Source organism: Galeopterus variegatus, unplaced genomic scaffold (genome assembly GCF_000696425.1).
Source record: "Galeopterus variegatus unplaced genomic scaffold, G_variegatus-3.0.2 Scaffold4671, whole genome shotgun sequence".
In the NCBI taxonomy this organism is placed as follows: domain Eukaryota; kingdom Metazoa; phylum Chordata; class Mammalia; order Dermoptera; family Cynocephalidae; genus Galeopterus; species Galeopterus variegatus.
Window position 1 is genome coordinate 126765 of NW_007730782.1, and position 14571 is coordinate 141335.

General features: G+C 40.0%; 1 protein-coding gene across 3 annotated transcripts in view; it reads left to right on the plus strand.

The window, feature by feature from the left end:
• Window positions 1-3012: 3012 nt before the first annotated feature.
• The window catches only part of ZNF570 (zinc finger protein 570), a 30755-nt gene continuing 19196 nt past the window's right edge, over window positions 3013-14571 (plus strand). Inside the window, exons 1-4 of one of the 3 annotated variants that reach the window (XM_008588088.1) lie at window positions 3013-3269; window positions 4046-4129; window positions 7776-7902; window positions 8236-8331. In XM_008588088.1, coding sequence (XP_008586310.1) covers window positions 4097-4129; window positions 7776-7902; window positions 8236-8331 — 256 coding nt within the window. In that variant the 5' untranslated portion in view covers window positions 3013-3269; window positions 4046-4096. The other 2 variants (XM_008588089.1, XM_008588090.1) reach the window with 2 other exon arrangements.

Here is a 14571-nt window from a genome sequence, read left to right on the forward strand (position 1 = left end):
TGGCAATGGGTATTATTGTGTGTATTATGGGTGCATATTATCCTTTCATACTGCACATCCCTGCAGGACATATTGCCATCCTGGGTATGGAGACACTTTCTGAGCGAGACAAGAGCGCTGTGTCCTGTGCATGGAAAAGACAGGGTTTGTGGTCTCAGCCATTCCAGGTGGCTGAGGTCTTCACAAGTCCTGCAGGGAAGCCAGTACTTCTGAAGAAGACCATCAAAGGATTCCAGCAGATTCTGGCAGGTGAATCTGACCACGTCCCAGAACAGGCCTTCTATAGGGTGGGACCTGTGGAGGATAGTGTGACAAAAGCTGCTAAGCTGGCCAATGGGCATGTGTGAGGGGTCGTTTTGGCAAATTTAGCACCACTAGTCCATCGTCCTTCTCCTTGCCCCTAATCCCAAGGCTCTGTGCAGGTCTGTCTAAAGAGTATTTACAGTTTTCAATAAAATGTACATTCCTATCCTAAAAAAAAAACTGCAGGGACAGGGTAGGTGCTCAGCAAGTGTGGGCAGAACCCCTCCTTGCCCTCACATACGGCTGGTCTTTCCACTTCGACTGTAAGTTCCTCCTGGATGGGGCTGTGCCTCTTACCCCTAGTCTTGGGGCGCAGGGAAGTGGCGGTCTGGGGCTGGGGTCCTAACACTCTACTTGGGGCCCCGTCCTCAGCGGGTAGTCTTGAGTGGGTAGTGCCTGCTCTGGTCCCTCTCTGCCACCCAGGGGACCTGACCAAAGCCAGTGGACTCTCGGCAGCTGGCAGGGTCAGAATGTGGCCACCGGGGGGCAGCAAGACCTAGGTTGTGAGTACCTGGGGTGGGCATGGGGGTCAGGGTGAGGTGGCTCCAGCCCCAGACACTGTATCTAACTTAGAGAAGCCCCCTACATTCCCTGCTGCATTTTCTGCTCCATTCCCAGAGGGTGGGACGTGGAAAGCCATTCCAGGCTGGGCCTCAGCTGTCGTCCAGAGGCTATCCACTGGGTGCCTGTGCCCCGGGTGCCCACTGTGGCCTGCCCTGGTCACTCCTCTCCCAGGGGAGGGGAGCTGGCTGGGCACAGATTCTGGCCTCTTCAGAGTGTTCAACAGCACCAGCTGATGCCAAGGACTGATATTCTTGAGGGATGGTTTGTTTCCCCAGGGCCAGGAAAACAACAGCTTGTGGGGACCACCAGGGCTTGGTGTCCCAGGGCTGACTGCTGCAGCCTGGTCACAGTTGTCCCCATGGTTGCCACTGCCATGCACATGGCCTCCTGCCACCCTTCTCAGCCAGCAGCCCCCTAGCGGTCGCCTCGACTGCTTCCTACCCCCTGCAGCCTCTGCAGGACTGACCCCTTCAAATCTGTCCCTTAGGCTTTTCTCAGGATCTGAGCCCTGCAGAACTGCCCTTCTCTCCTCCCTGCTTTCCCATCTGTTATTTGCTCCTTTCTCTTTATGACTTCTTTTAGATTATTTTTTATAATTCTATTTTATCTCTTGTTTTTTTAGTAGTAGCTATGGATGTTCATTTTGTTGGTTTAGTGGTTGCTTTAGGGGTCGTAACGTACATCTTTTACTTTCCACAGTATTCATTCAGGTGATGTATTGCTTCACATAGCGTATAGGAACCTTAACAACAGTTTACTACTATTTACTTCTCTGTCCTTTGTGCGATTGTCATACGATTTGCTTCTATATGTGTTGTAAACCTTAAACGACATTGTTTTTATTTTTGTTTAAACAGTAATTTATCTTTTGGCGAGATTTAAATAAGAAAAATGTCTTACATGTTTATTTACCCTGTAGTTACCATTTCTGGTGCTCTTCATTTCTTTGTATAGATCCAGATTTCCACGTGTTATCCAATTACACATATATTAATCCTCTTGAAGTTGCCCTTCAGTTCACTAATATTCTAGTCACTATTTTTTACAGTTTATTTTCTATCTATCCCAGCACCTCAAATGGCATCTGGCACACCACAAGTGCTTTTAATCAGATACCACAGGGCAAAATTCCACGCACACGCACACATCCATTAGTCTAATCTTCACGGTCTGTCACATGCACTCCTACTCCACTCTCCACGAATCAGTTCCTGTCTATCATAGCACATTCTCACAGTTAACATCACAAATGTCACATAAACTAACACAATCACAGACATGGTCACAGAAACGTAGCATGCCCACCCCAACATATAAAGTTTTACACAGTTACATTTACAGAAACACACACAATGACGAAAAGGATGATGCACCTGTTCACAAAATCACATCACTTGGTTAGCTTTAAAAGATGCTGATGGCACTAGACAGGCACTTGTTATGTGGAGATAATAAACAAATATTAATTTAAAATATAAATGCTTTGTGTTCTAAGGGAGTGTAGAGTTGGAATAAGGAGCCAGGGAGTGCCAGGGAAAAGATGTGATCTGGACAGGCCACTTTGGAGATGTGACATTTGCACCTGAATTTACGAAGAAAGGGAACTTTGAAGACAACTGGTAGAAGAGCTATTTTAGGTAGAGGAGACACATTCACACCTATCATCAACAAATCACAAATACAGGAACCACAAGTAAAGGGTGACACTCTATGACCTAATCCCGCCCCTCCCATCTACTAGGTAACCAACCTCGAAGCAAGGAATCCGGGGAGAGGGTTAGGAGGATGGGGAGGGGGGAACTGGACGCAAGCATAATACGCTTGCGCACTACAGCTCCCTGCCCCCACTTTGTTCGAGTACCCCAGCACAATCCAAGGAGCTCACAGTCCCCACCGTGCCGACACACGCGCGCGCACTCGCGCACGCCCCCACACAAGCCCCTCCCCCTGCGGCTAGCGCGCGCCGTAAGGTCCCCGCCAGGTTGCTAAGGGAGGTGGGCCGCGCAATGGGGCCTGCGCACTGCAGTCCCTCTCCGTCTCCGGCGACGCTCGGCCCGACCCCTGCGTCCGAGCCAGGCTCAGAGCTGAAAGGAATCGGGACTTCAGGGCTCCGCTCTGGAAGGCTGGGGAGAGGCAGGCGTGGGAGGACCCTGTGCGGAGAGGGCGGAGCTAGGACGCCGGGGCCGAGCCGCGTCCGCCTTTCCTGCTCCGGACTACGTTTCCCGGTGGCCCCTGCGGGAGCCGGGCCGGCGGCCCCTTTGTGTTCTCCTGAGGCCCAGGCAGCTGAAGTGCTTCTTTCCCTGCCAGCCCGGGGCTGGGTTCCATCCAACTCTTCGGGCCTGGGGCGAGGCCCGAGTGGAGCGCCCCTAAGCCCTCGAGGCGGGAACAGGATCTTCCCGTAGGTAGGGAGTGGGCTGAGGAGTGGCCTGTAGGTCTCCCGGACACCCGTCCCCGGGCCCTCTGTGCCTCTCTTCGTGTGAGACCGTGGTTGGTACTGTACAGTGTGAGACTGTCATGCCATGTGCCTGTCCTCGTCGTAACTGTGTGAGACTGTGGGGGCGGGGGTGGGTGGGTATTCTCTGCCCCTCACTGTGACGATACCCGCGGCCTCTGCTGGGGTGCGTGAGCGAGACCGTAGGTTGTGATATCCTAGTGTTTGAGGCTTGGGGGTGTGGGAGAGGGTAACGTGTGAGGTTGTCCATATCCATGGCCTCTAACTGTGGCGTGTTAAGACTGTGGTTGGCACTGTGTTTTTAAGACTCTGGGTATGTCCAGGTGACTGAGTGAGACTGTGTGTGCCACCAGTATCTTTTAAAGCTAGCCAAGCGATGTCAATGTGCCACCAAGTTTTAGAATCACAGATCTCTTGGAAAAGAGGACTGTGGAGTCTGGCAGACTTTATTTGGTCTTGGTGCTGTTATTTATTAGTTGTGTGACTTTACGTAAATGATGAGTACCTTCCTCAGAGTCTGTGTGTGGGAAATCTAGAAAACCTGTTGTTAAAATAATAAATTCAGAAGCAATTTAGGCATGGGGTAAATTGTATGCAAATCCCTAGGTCTCCGTTATGCTCTCTCTATTGGAGGGAAAGTTGCAACAGGAGGAAAGAAAAGGCTAGACTGGTGATTCTGGATGCTTCAAGGAAAGCTTAGTTTCTCATGTTCTTTCCTCATCTCAGTCATCTGAGGACACTGCCATTTCCCAAGAGAAGAACCAAGAGGAAGACAGAATGGCTGTTGCACTTCTTAAAGCCATGTGCCAGGTGAGTTAGTGTTTTCTCTCTTTCCTGAAATATCTTCCTAATTTTCAAAACAAGCAGACATTAACGTTCATTCTGAAACTTTTCTGGGTAAGCAATCATGTCACTTCTCAAAACCCTTCAATGGGATTCCCATCTCATTCGAGATAAATGTCAAAGTCCGTGTCTTGGCCAGCAGGGCACTGTATAATCTGGTCTCTGACTATCCCTCTGACCTCATCCAATTTCTCTCACCCTGTCTGCAACTCATTCACTCAGTTCTAGCCACACTAGCTTCCTTGTAACGAGTTGAATACATTCTTAACAAGTGGCCTTGCACTTGCTGTTTCCTCTGTCTGGAATGATGTTCCCTCAGGTACAGGTACAGGCCAACTTCTTCATTCTAGTCTCTACCCAAACATCATTCATTCATTCAACAAATTTTTATTAAGCACTTATTTAACGTTGGATGCCACAGGGGTTAGTCCGTAGTCCTCCTCTCCACTCCGTCTACACTCACTACTTTGGTGATTTCATCCTGTCTCATGGCTTCAGATATCATCTATGTGCCATCAACTTCCAAACTGTATACAGCCCGGACATCTCTCTCAAACTCCATACTTGTGTATCTGACTGCCTACCCAGCATTCTCATTTGGTTGCATATCTCGAATGCAAATGTCTGTCAAACTGACCAAAATAAGCCATTAGAAGTTTTGAAGCCGTAAGAGTGACAAGATCTAATTCTCATTTTAGTAGGATTACTCTGGCTGCTATTGAGAATAAGCTAAATAGGACAAGGATAGAAACAGGAAAATCAACTAGGAAACTCTTACAAACTTTCCTATCTCTGTTGCTCAAGCTAAAAATCTTCCATTAGGAGGTTCTATTTGTTCTAACTTCAAAATATATCCAGAATCATACCACTTTTTACTACCACCTCTGCTTCCATTCTGTTCTGAACCATCATCTCACCTGGAATTTTGCTATAATTTCCTAACTCGTTTCTCTACTTTTTGCTCTCTTTTAGTCTGTTCTCAACAGAGCAGCCAGAGTGATCCTTTAACACATAAGTCATGTTATCTCATTTTTTTTCACATGGGTGGGTGGTGGGTGGAAATAACAGAGAGCATAGACAACTCTTTCAGATAGTTTAGCTGTAAGAGAAGGAGAGAAATGGGTGGCAACTGAAGTAAAAAGTGTGGTTTACAAGGTTTCAGAAAGACAGGTATATGTCAGTAGACCAGTGTTAAAGATTCAGTGGAAATGAAATTTGAAGATGGAGAGGAGGGAATTGCTGGAAGAATGTGCTTGAGTAGGTGAGAGGAGCTAAGGGATTGTCCTTTGTTAGAAAAGTGGGCTGTTCATTCATAGTAACAGGGACAAGTTAGAGTATATGGCAGAGATGCAGGTATATGTGTATATGTTGTGCTGGAATTTTGTGGAAATTCCCTTGGAATGGCTTCTCTTTTCTTAGTGAAACAGAAAGCAAGATCATCAGCTGAGAGTGAAGATGAGGGAGGAGTATTGAAGGTTTGAGGAGAGAGAAAAGTATCAAATGGTCATTTAAGAGTGGGAGAACGAACAAACTAGGGAAATGTGTCATGTAGGCAGCATTTTGGCCCACTTGAGGTTAGTAATCATGAATTTAAAGTGAGACTAATTAGCATGATTATATGATTTTCTCCAGCAGAGTTCAGCTGTGCAAGGTATAGGCACAGAGTAAGCTGAGAGATGGCTGTGGTTTAACCAAGTGAGTGCAGTTAAGTGAGAGAAGGGCAGGGAAGTTGAATGCATATTCAGGGGGTAATTATAACAAATGGTTGTGCTAGGAGGTGAGGGTATGCAGAGATGAGAACAGTGAAAATGTGGTAAGATCAATCAATTTTAGGTTCTGGTGGAATCAATGGATTATCCTAATTGAGGTATCTGAGGTCAAGAGTTGAAATATAGGAGGTGGAAGTTAGAGTGGGATAATTGAGATTATGGAGGATTTGGCACTTATTGGTAATGACAAGGTCTGGGTCTCATGACCATGGAAGTGAATGACTGTGGAAGTGTGGAGGACAAGATTACTGGAGGAGAGGTGGGTCGGGGAACTGAGAGGCTAGGTTGCTGGCAGCATTATCTTTATGGAAATCGAAATGACCAAAGATTATAGTAGGAATAGTGTTGGAGAGTGACAGTGAGGCAGGTGCTGAAGTGTAATGTAATGACAGAGAATTGGTATCTGCCGAGAATTGGTGGATAAGTGAAACGAAGAGAGATAGTGATTGATATAGTCTGATTTTATGAGATTTAAAACTAGGTGTCTTTTAGGGAGGAGGGGGAGGAAATGGTCTGGAAACAAGTGTGAAAAGCAAAGAGGTCACCTGCTTCTCCTCCAAGTACTGTAGTGCAAGGAATGTGGGAAGTAAAACAGTTACCACATGACAGGGCTTCAGGGGAAGTAGTCCTCTCAGCTGGAAGCCATGTTTCTGTAAGGGCAAAAGTTGAATGGAACTGTGGTTTTGCTTCAGATTGGTTGGATGAAAATTATGAGTGGATTTTGAAAACAGGTATCATCATCATTTGTTAGGGGTCAAATATTTTAAGATTAGAATTTAAGCTCCTTGTATTGACATCGTGATTATTTTTGTTGACTGTATAAATTAACTTGAAAAATCAGTGTCAAAATGTATGTCATATATAAAAAGTATTTATACATTTACTATATATAGTTATAGAAGCTAAGGAAAACATTTTGGGAAGCTTATATACCATATGAATCAAACTGTTAGCAGGCGCAGAGAGGGAGAGATTTATATACCTCTTCATATAATTATATTTAAAAAGGTTACTGAGTATTAAAAAACACTTGAAGAATTTTGCTTCTGTGAAGAGTTTAACTGTGAAAACATATCAAAGGCAATATATATATATATATATATATATATAGCTTTTATTGCCTTAACACATTTACATCTTTTAATTTTATAAAAAATTTAATTGTATGAAAAGTTCATACACTCATACAAAACACATAAGGTTAGTTTCAACAGCAAGTGGTCACATTATACAAACCTGGAATCCAACTGAATCATAGCATAGCTCCAAGTTTTTAAGAACTTTGCCAGCCCCTGTAGGCAGAATCAATATCATGAGTGGAACACTCATTTTTTCTTTACACAAAATTTTAAGAACTCTGAGTTAAAGTTATTGAATTTTAATGGAATTGATTTGCTCTGTTTTGTCTAGCACAATTTTCAGAGATATAGCAAGTACTTTCTGGTGTCATTGTTGATTCCCTTATAACTTATTGAAATTTTCAAACCATTCATACATTAATTCAGTTTATTCAATGAATATTTGAATGCCTCATGTGTGCCAGATACTGGGGATATAGCAGTAACCAAAGCAAAAACATACTCTGCCTCATGGAGGTTACATTTTAGAGGGGTGGGAGGGTGACAATAAATAACAAAATAAGTGCTATGAAGAAAAATAAAGCAGGGTTAGGGGAATAGGGAATTGGGATAGGATCATTGCTATTTTATACAGAATGATCTGAGAAGTGCAGGGGCCCTGAGGGGGAACTAAGTTGACATATTTGAGGATAAAGGAGAGCCCTGTGTGCCTGGGGCAGAGTAAATGAGGTGAGTATGGTAAGAGATGAGCTTATTTCATTTCAGGAATTGGTGACCTTCAGAGATGTGGCTGTAGACTTCTCCCAAGAGGAGTGGGATTGTCTGGATTCTTCTCAAAGGCATTTGTACAGTAATGTGATGTTGGAGAACTACAGGATCTTGGTATCACTGGGTAAGGATGTCTTCCCCTTACAAAGTTGAGCTTCTACTCATAAGGGGCTATTTACTACCACCACTGTGAATTTTTGGATAGCATCTGCAAAGCTTGGCTGAATGTCTGCTGTCTGTGCCAAGCAAATGGTTTAATATTTGTAGAGTTGGCAGTGGGCAGGTCTGTTTTTGACCAATGCTGGAAGCTTCATCTTTTCTATCCTTCTAATACAGGTCCTTTAGACATTTTTGTTTGGCTTACTGTACGCTTCCTCTTCCTTGATCATCAAAGATTAAATGGGAATTCTGGGATATCCATAGCATGACTAAATTCTATTTCTTTTCATATATGCAGGACTTTGCTTTTCCAAGCCAAGTGTGATATTATTGTTGGAACAGGGAAAAGAGCCCTGGATGGTGAAGAGAAAGCTGACAAAAGGCTTGTGCTCAGGTGAGTGAAGAGGAAATAGGCAGGCAGAAACCTTTGCTGGTTACAACTCAGCTTGACTTAAAGGTATCCACCTCTTCACTCTTCTTAGCATGTTATTCTCAAATGTTTTAGGTCTTCATAGAAATGCGGGTCGTTTTAGGATGTTCTCCCACATTTGTTACTCTTAATTGTCTCTCGTCTCACACTTTGCCCTATTCTTTCTAATAACTCATTTATCTATTCTCTAAGTCTATTACCTCACGGTTTCATAAGCCTCTTTTAGTCTTTAAAAAATCTTTTCCTTCTCTGATAAACTTTTGAGCTCTATGGACAGCTGTAAATTAAGTACCAGGTTTGAATCCTGACATTTACATGCATTGGAATTTTAGGAAAGTTAATTAACCTCTGTTTGCTTTTGTCCTCTGCAAAATAGGATAATTACCAGGGGTCTACAAAAAGTTCATGGAAGGATTTGTGTTAACTTTTAATTCAATTTTTTCCATGAATTTTTTGAAGTACTCTTGTACTTTTAAAATGCTTGGAACATTTCTATCCCATAGTATGAACTCAATAGCCTTTAGCTGCTAATAGTAGTAGTGGTAATATATCTCCAAATGCCTCATTTTTCTCTGAATGGTCAGTGAATTCATTCTTTCATTCCTTTAATTAACATTTATTGAATTTGTACTTTAAATAGTTATTGAATATTTATTTATTGAATTTGTCCTTGGAAGGTGCTAGGATGTTAAATATGCATACAAATAATCAAACAGTTGATAGACTAGTAGCAGAGATATGATATAGCTATAAATGGCATTTATAAAGAGAAAACTGACATAAAGGAAACTCAGAGCAACAGGTGAGAGGCAGAGGAGTCTGGGTAACTGGGAAGATGATGGTCTTTAACAAAAACAAAGGTCAGCAGCTAGAAAACATTTGAGGGAGAAGAGAGTAAGAGTTTAGCTTTGTGCTGTGGGAAGGATTTTCAGAGAGACATAGGAAGCATTAAGGTAAAATGGAGGACAAATGGTCTGTCATGTAAACATCTCTGTCAGCACCACTCCCCAGCTCATCCCCTACCCCACGTCCTCAACCCAATCTTTTATGTCTTTGTTCAGTTTTCTAAGAAGAAATTTTGATGTGGAATTGTAATGTCAAAGGATATATGATTAAATTTTATTTTTTAATTATTAAATAAATCACATATGTAAGTATATATTAGCATAGATGTAGTTAAATAGAAATAAAACAAGAAGTCATGTATTTACTTCTTAGCTTAAGAAACAGAAAATTGTCAGTGCCATTTTAGACCCTTGAGGGCCTCTACCTAATAATGCCCATGCTCCATCCCTATTCCTCACTGGGTAACCATTATACTACAATTTTGCTTTTCATTATAGTTGTGATATATATATCTTGTATATATGCCCCTAAAAAAAATGTTTATATATGCATATTCTCAACTTTTTGTGGATAGAAATATATTGTACATGTAATTCTGTGACTTTTTAAATTTTACCTTCCAAAGTGCTTGTGCTGATTTATATTTCTCACAGCTGTGTGTGACAGTACTCATTGCTCCACACTCAGAACTGACAAATTTAAAAATTTATTGTCAACCTGGTGGGTATGAAATCCATGTACTTGTAATCTGAGTTCCCTTGATTACTAAAGAAATTTAGCATCTTTTCATATTAGTAATGGCCATTTGGATTTCTTCTTTGTGTGAAGGGCCTGCTCGAGTCATTTGCTCATTTGGGGGGAATATATATTTATTCGTAGTTTATATTTTTGATATAAACAATATATGTATATGTATATGTAGTTTATATTTTTGATATTTTATTTTAAGAACCTTTCTTATTTCTAAGATCATATAGATATTCCAAAATTATTTAAAGATTTTCCTATGCTGGGCCGGCCCGGTGGCGCATGCTACAGTGCGCCGCTTGGGAGCGTGGCGGCGCTCCTGCCGAGGGTTCGGATCCCACATAGCCGGTCCAGGTCCGGTCCGGGCGCGACAGTGAGGGTTGCGGTCCGTTGCCGGACACGAAAAAAGACAAAAAGGAAAAAAAAAAAAAAAAAAAGATTTTCCTATGCTGATTTATATATTTAGATTCATAATTCAGTAGGAAATTATTTTTGAGGACTTTTTAAAATTAAAAATTAAAATTTCATTTATTCCAAAGAGGTTCATCTCTTAACATACCTGTTACAAATCCTTTTTTTAATCTCCGAGAGAGTTAGCCCTTTGGTCTGAGAATGCATAGGTTTTTATAGTTTCCATACTAGTATTTCTTGCTATTCTCTCAAATTTTTTTAACTTTTGAATGTTTGCTATTTTGAAACATATGTTTTCACTGATCTAAATTCACTTTTCTATACATTTAGCTAGCATTGTTGGCATAAAAGTTGGTTTAAATTGTCATTAGCCTCTAAGGCATCAGATAACTTCTTTATTTTCTATGTCGTCTCTTAAGACATCTTAAGATTAGAATATTCAAAGCTGATTTTACTCTCACTGTGACTCCAAATGTTATGGATTTGTGTTTTCAGCTTCATATTAGAACATAAACTATTCCGGGAATGAGTTTCAATCTCAGAGAGAACCCACAGTATTAGTAAGCTGCTTTAAGCATTTTGTCCCTAATGACATTTAATGCTCTCAAGAGTCATGCATTAAGAGGTGAGGATTATTTGAAGTAAGATTAATTTCTGTGCCTTATGGAAAATCAAATGTCCCAGATGTTTATTGAGTGAATGATCTCTTTTTGCCTATTGTTTTGAATGTTGCCTTTTAAAATAACAAGTTTTAATGTATTATGGGCCTGATTTTGAGCTTTATTCCATTCCATTGAACTCTGTTTCTACTTATACCAGTACCAATGTCTTAATAAAAAAAAAAAACCCTTGTTATGAGACTGAATATCTATTAGGGAAAATCCCTATAGCTTGTTTAGGTCCTTCAGAATTTCTTGTTTACCCTTTGGTCATCTAAATAAAGTTTAGGGTCAGCTTGTCAATTTATACCAGAAAACAACCAAAAACTTTTGACTTTTTTTTTTGGAAGCTGGCTGGTACAGGGAATGAACCCTAGATCTTGGTGTTATCAGCACCACACTCTACCCAACTGAGCTTACTGGCTAGCCCCTAAGCTGTTGACTTCTAATTCAAATTTTATTTATTCTGTAATCAATTTTGGAAATTTTTCTATTCATAAACATGGTATAGCTCTCCTTTTATTTAGGTTTTTTTCATTTCTTTCAGTGTTTTATAATTTTCTTCATGAAGGCCATGCACATCTTCTGTTAGATTAATTCCAAGACACCTTAGTTTTGTTGCGATGTTAAATGTTATCTGTATTTTCTGTTTGTTGCTCATACACAGAAATGAAATTAACTTTATACGTTGATCTTATATCCACCAACCTTGCCAGTCTCTCCTGTTAATGCTAATAATTTTTAGATATTTTTTGGATTTTTTCAGTGGACAGACATCTGTAAGTAATGGCAGTTTCTTCATTTATTTTATTTATTTATTTTAGAACAAATAGATGCTGTTTATTCAGAACTTGTGGGGGAGTCAGCCACCATCACTTGTACTTTTAAAATTTTTTATTATTTATTATTAACAAATTCGTTATTATAAATCATTATTTTTCTTTATGCCCTTTTACCTGACCTGTCTTTATTTTTTTTGTTTTGTTTCTGTTTTTGGCAGGTGGCCAGTACAGAGATCCAAACCCATGACCTTGGTGTCATAAGCCTGCTCTCTAACCAGCTGAGCTAACCGGCCAGACTTAAATTGTCTTTATTTATTTATTTATTTTTTATTAGCGCATTCATTGTTACAAATCATACTTTATCCAATCCCCTTCCTTCAGCCTCCCCCTTTTCCCATCCCCCTTCTCTCTCTAATAACCATAAATTTGTTCTCTCCATCTGATAGATTAACTGTTCCTCTGTTGATTTGTTGCCTATATGATCTGTCCAGTACTGAGACAGGTGTGATCAAGTCCTTCCCTATTATCATAAATCAGATGCTTCTTCTATTACTCTGGAGTGTGCTTTGTGGAAAAAAAGGACCTCTTTTTTTTTTTTTTCGGTTTCCACTGGTGCCTCTCCTTATGTCAATGCAGTAGAGAGTCTGGCATGTCATCTGCATGGTGGCTGTGACTGCTGCTATAGAGACTAGCTGCTTTTGTGACAGCCATGGCAATTGCAGTGGCTATGATGGGCTACCTGCATGAAAATGGTGTTTTTGGTGTGCTCTTTACCTGGTTGCATCTGGGTTTGGCTTTTCCTGGCTCCATACCTCAGGACCCTGGCAGGGCCCGGGGTGGTGGCAGCAGCTTGCCTGTTTGTGGCTGGATTCAGCTTCCCCAGGCTCCATACCTCGGCCCAGAGGGTCACCCAGTAGTTTCTTCATTTTAAATTCTTATGCCTTCAATTTCTTTTTTCTGTTGCTGCATTTTGTATCTCCAGTGAAATATGAACTGAAGTAGTGATAGCAGGCATTCTTGTCTACTAGGGTCTCAATGAGAATACTTCAATATTTTGTTATTAATAATTCTGGTATTTAAAAAGTTTTTGGTAGATACTCTTTCTTTCCTGATTGCTAGAGTTTTGACTGTGGAAAGCTTTTGAGTTTTAACAAATGTTTCTCTGCATCTGTAGATCATTAAATGGTTTTAGTTTTTCATCTGTTAATGTGGTGAATTACATATTACATATTTAATGTTGAACCAACATTGCATTCCTGAGATAAAACCATCTTTATATTTTTTTCATTTATTGCTGGTTTCTACTTACCAATACTTTGTTTAGGTGTTTTGTGTCTTTATTTACCAGTGAGTTTGGCCTTCAATTTTCCCTTCATGTATTCTTCCTGTCAGATTTTAGAATCAATGTCATAAATTCTGTTGGTAAGTAGTTCTCTTTTTCTTCTTTAGAAGGATTTGTATAAAATCAAAATTATTTGTTATCTAAATGTTTGGTGAAACTTAGTTCATCTTGGCCAGGGATTTCCTTTGAGAAGAATTTAAACTAGTAATTCAATTTGTTATGTTATAAGATTCTAGGTTTTGTATTTCTCCTAGACAATTATGGTATTTTTTTCTAAGAATTTATAGTTTTCATGTAAGTTTTTAAATTTATTGGATGAAGTTGTCCATCATTTTCTCTTATCTAAAGTTGCCAATATATGTAATTTTGACCCACTTTTCCTTCCAAAAAGGGAGAAACAAATCTTTCTGTGGGTTTATCAAAATTTTTAGTGTTTTCAGACATATTTTTTACTTCACTGATTCTCTGTAATCTAACTTTTAAAAATTCCATGTATTTCTTCTCTTTATTATTTAATTTCTCCTACATTTATTTATCCGAACCTTTTTTTTTAAACTTTTAAATTTAGATAATTCATCATTTTTGAGGCTTTGCTTTTCTATAATAAGCATTTATGGTTATAACAGCAATATGTCTCACATGTTTTGATGTGTAGTGTGTTTGTTTTCACATATATCTATGCATTTTCTAATTCTCATTGATTTCTTCTCTACCCATGAATTGTTTGGAAGTTTTAAGTTCCAAATTTAAGATTCTTGTTTGGTATTGATTTAATTGCATTGTGGTTAGAGAATGTGGTCTGTTTAACACACACTCTTTAAAATTTTTTGAGACTTGCTTTATGTCTTAGGGACTAATTTTGGTAAATGTTCTATGTGTCCTTAAAAATAATGTGTTTTTTCTGATTGCTGAGTATAGTATTTGGTATGTGTTCATTGGATTAAGCTCATTAATTGTGCTGATCAAATTCTCTGTGTCCTTATAATTTTTTTTAAATTTCATGTACATATGTACGTATGGATGTATATATGTATTTATTTTTGGCAGCTGGCCAGGACAGGGATCCGAACCCTTGACCTTGGTCTTATAATTTATAAAATTTTTAAAATCTCTTTGAGCAGTTACTGGAAGATGGATGTTAAAAACTACTCTCGTGATAAATATATAAATTTTACTTGTAATTCTTTTTTTTTTTTTTAATTTTTATTTTGTCAATATACAATGTCTATGATTATTATGGCCCATCACTGACACCTCCCTCCCTCCTCCCTCTCTCCCCTCCCCCCCAAGAATGTCCTTTCCGTTTGCTTGTTGTAACAACTTCAAAAAAGTATAGTTGTTATATTTTCGTCTCCACCCTCCCTGGTTTTTTTTGTGTGTGTATGTGGGTGAATTAATTTGTTTATTTTTTAGCTCC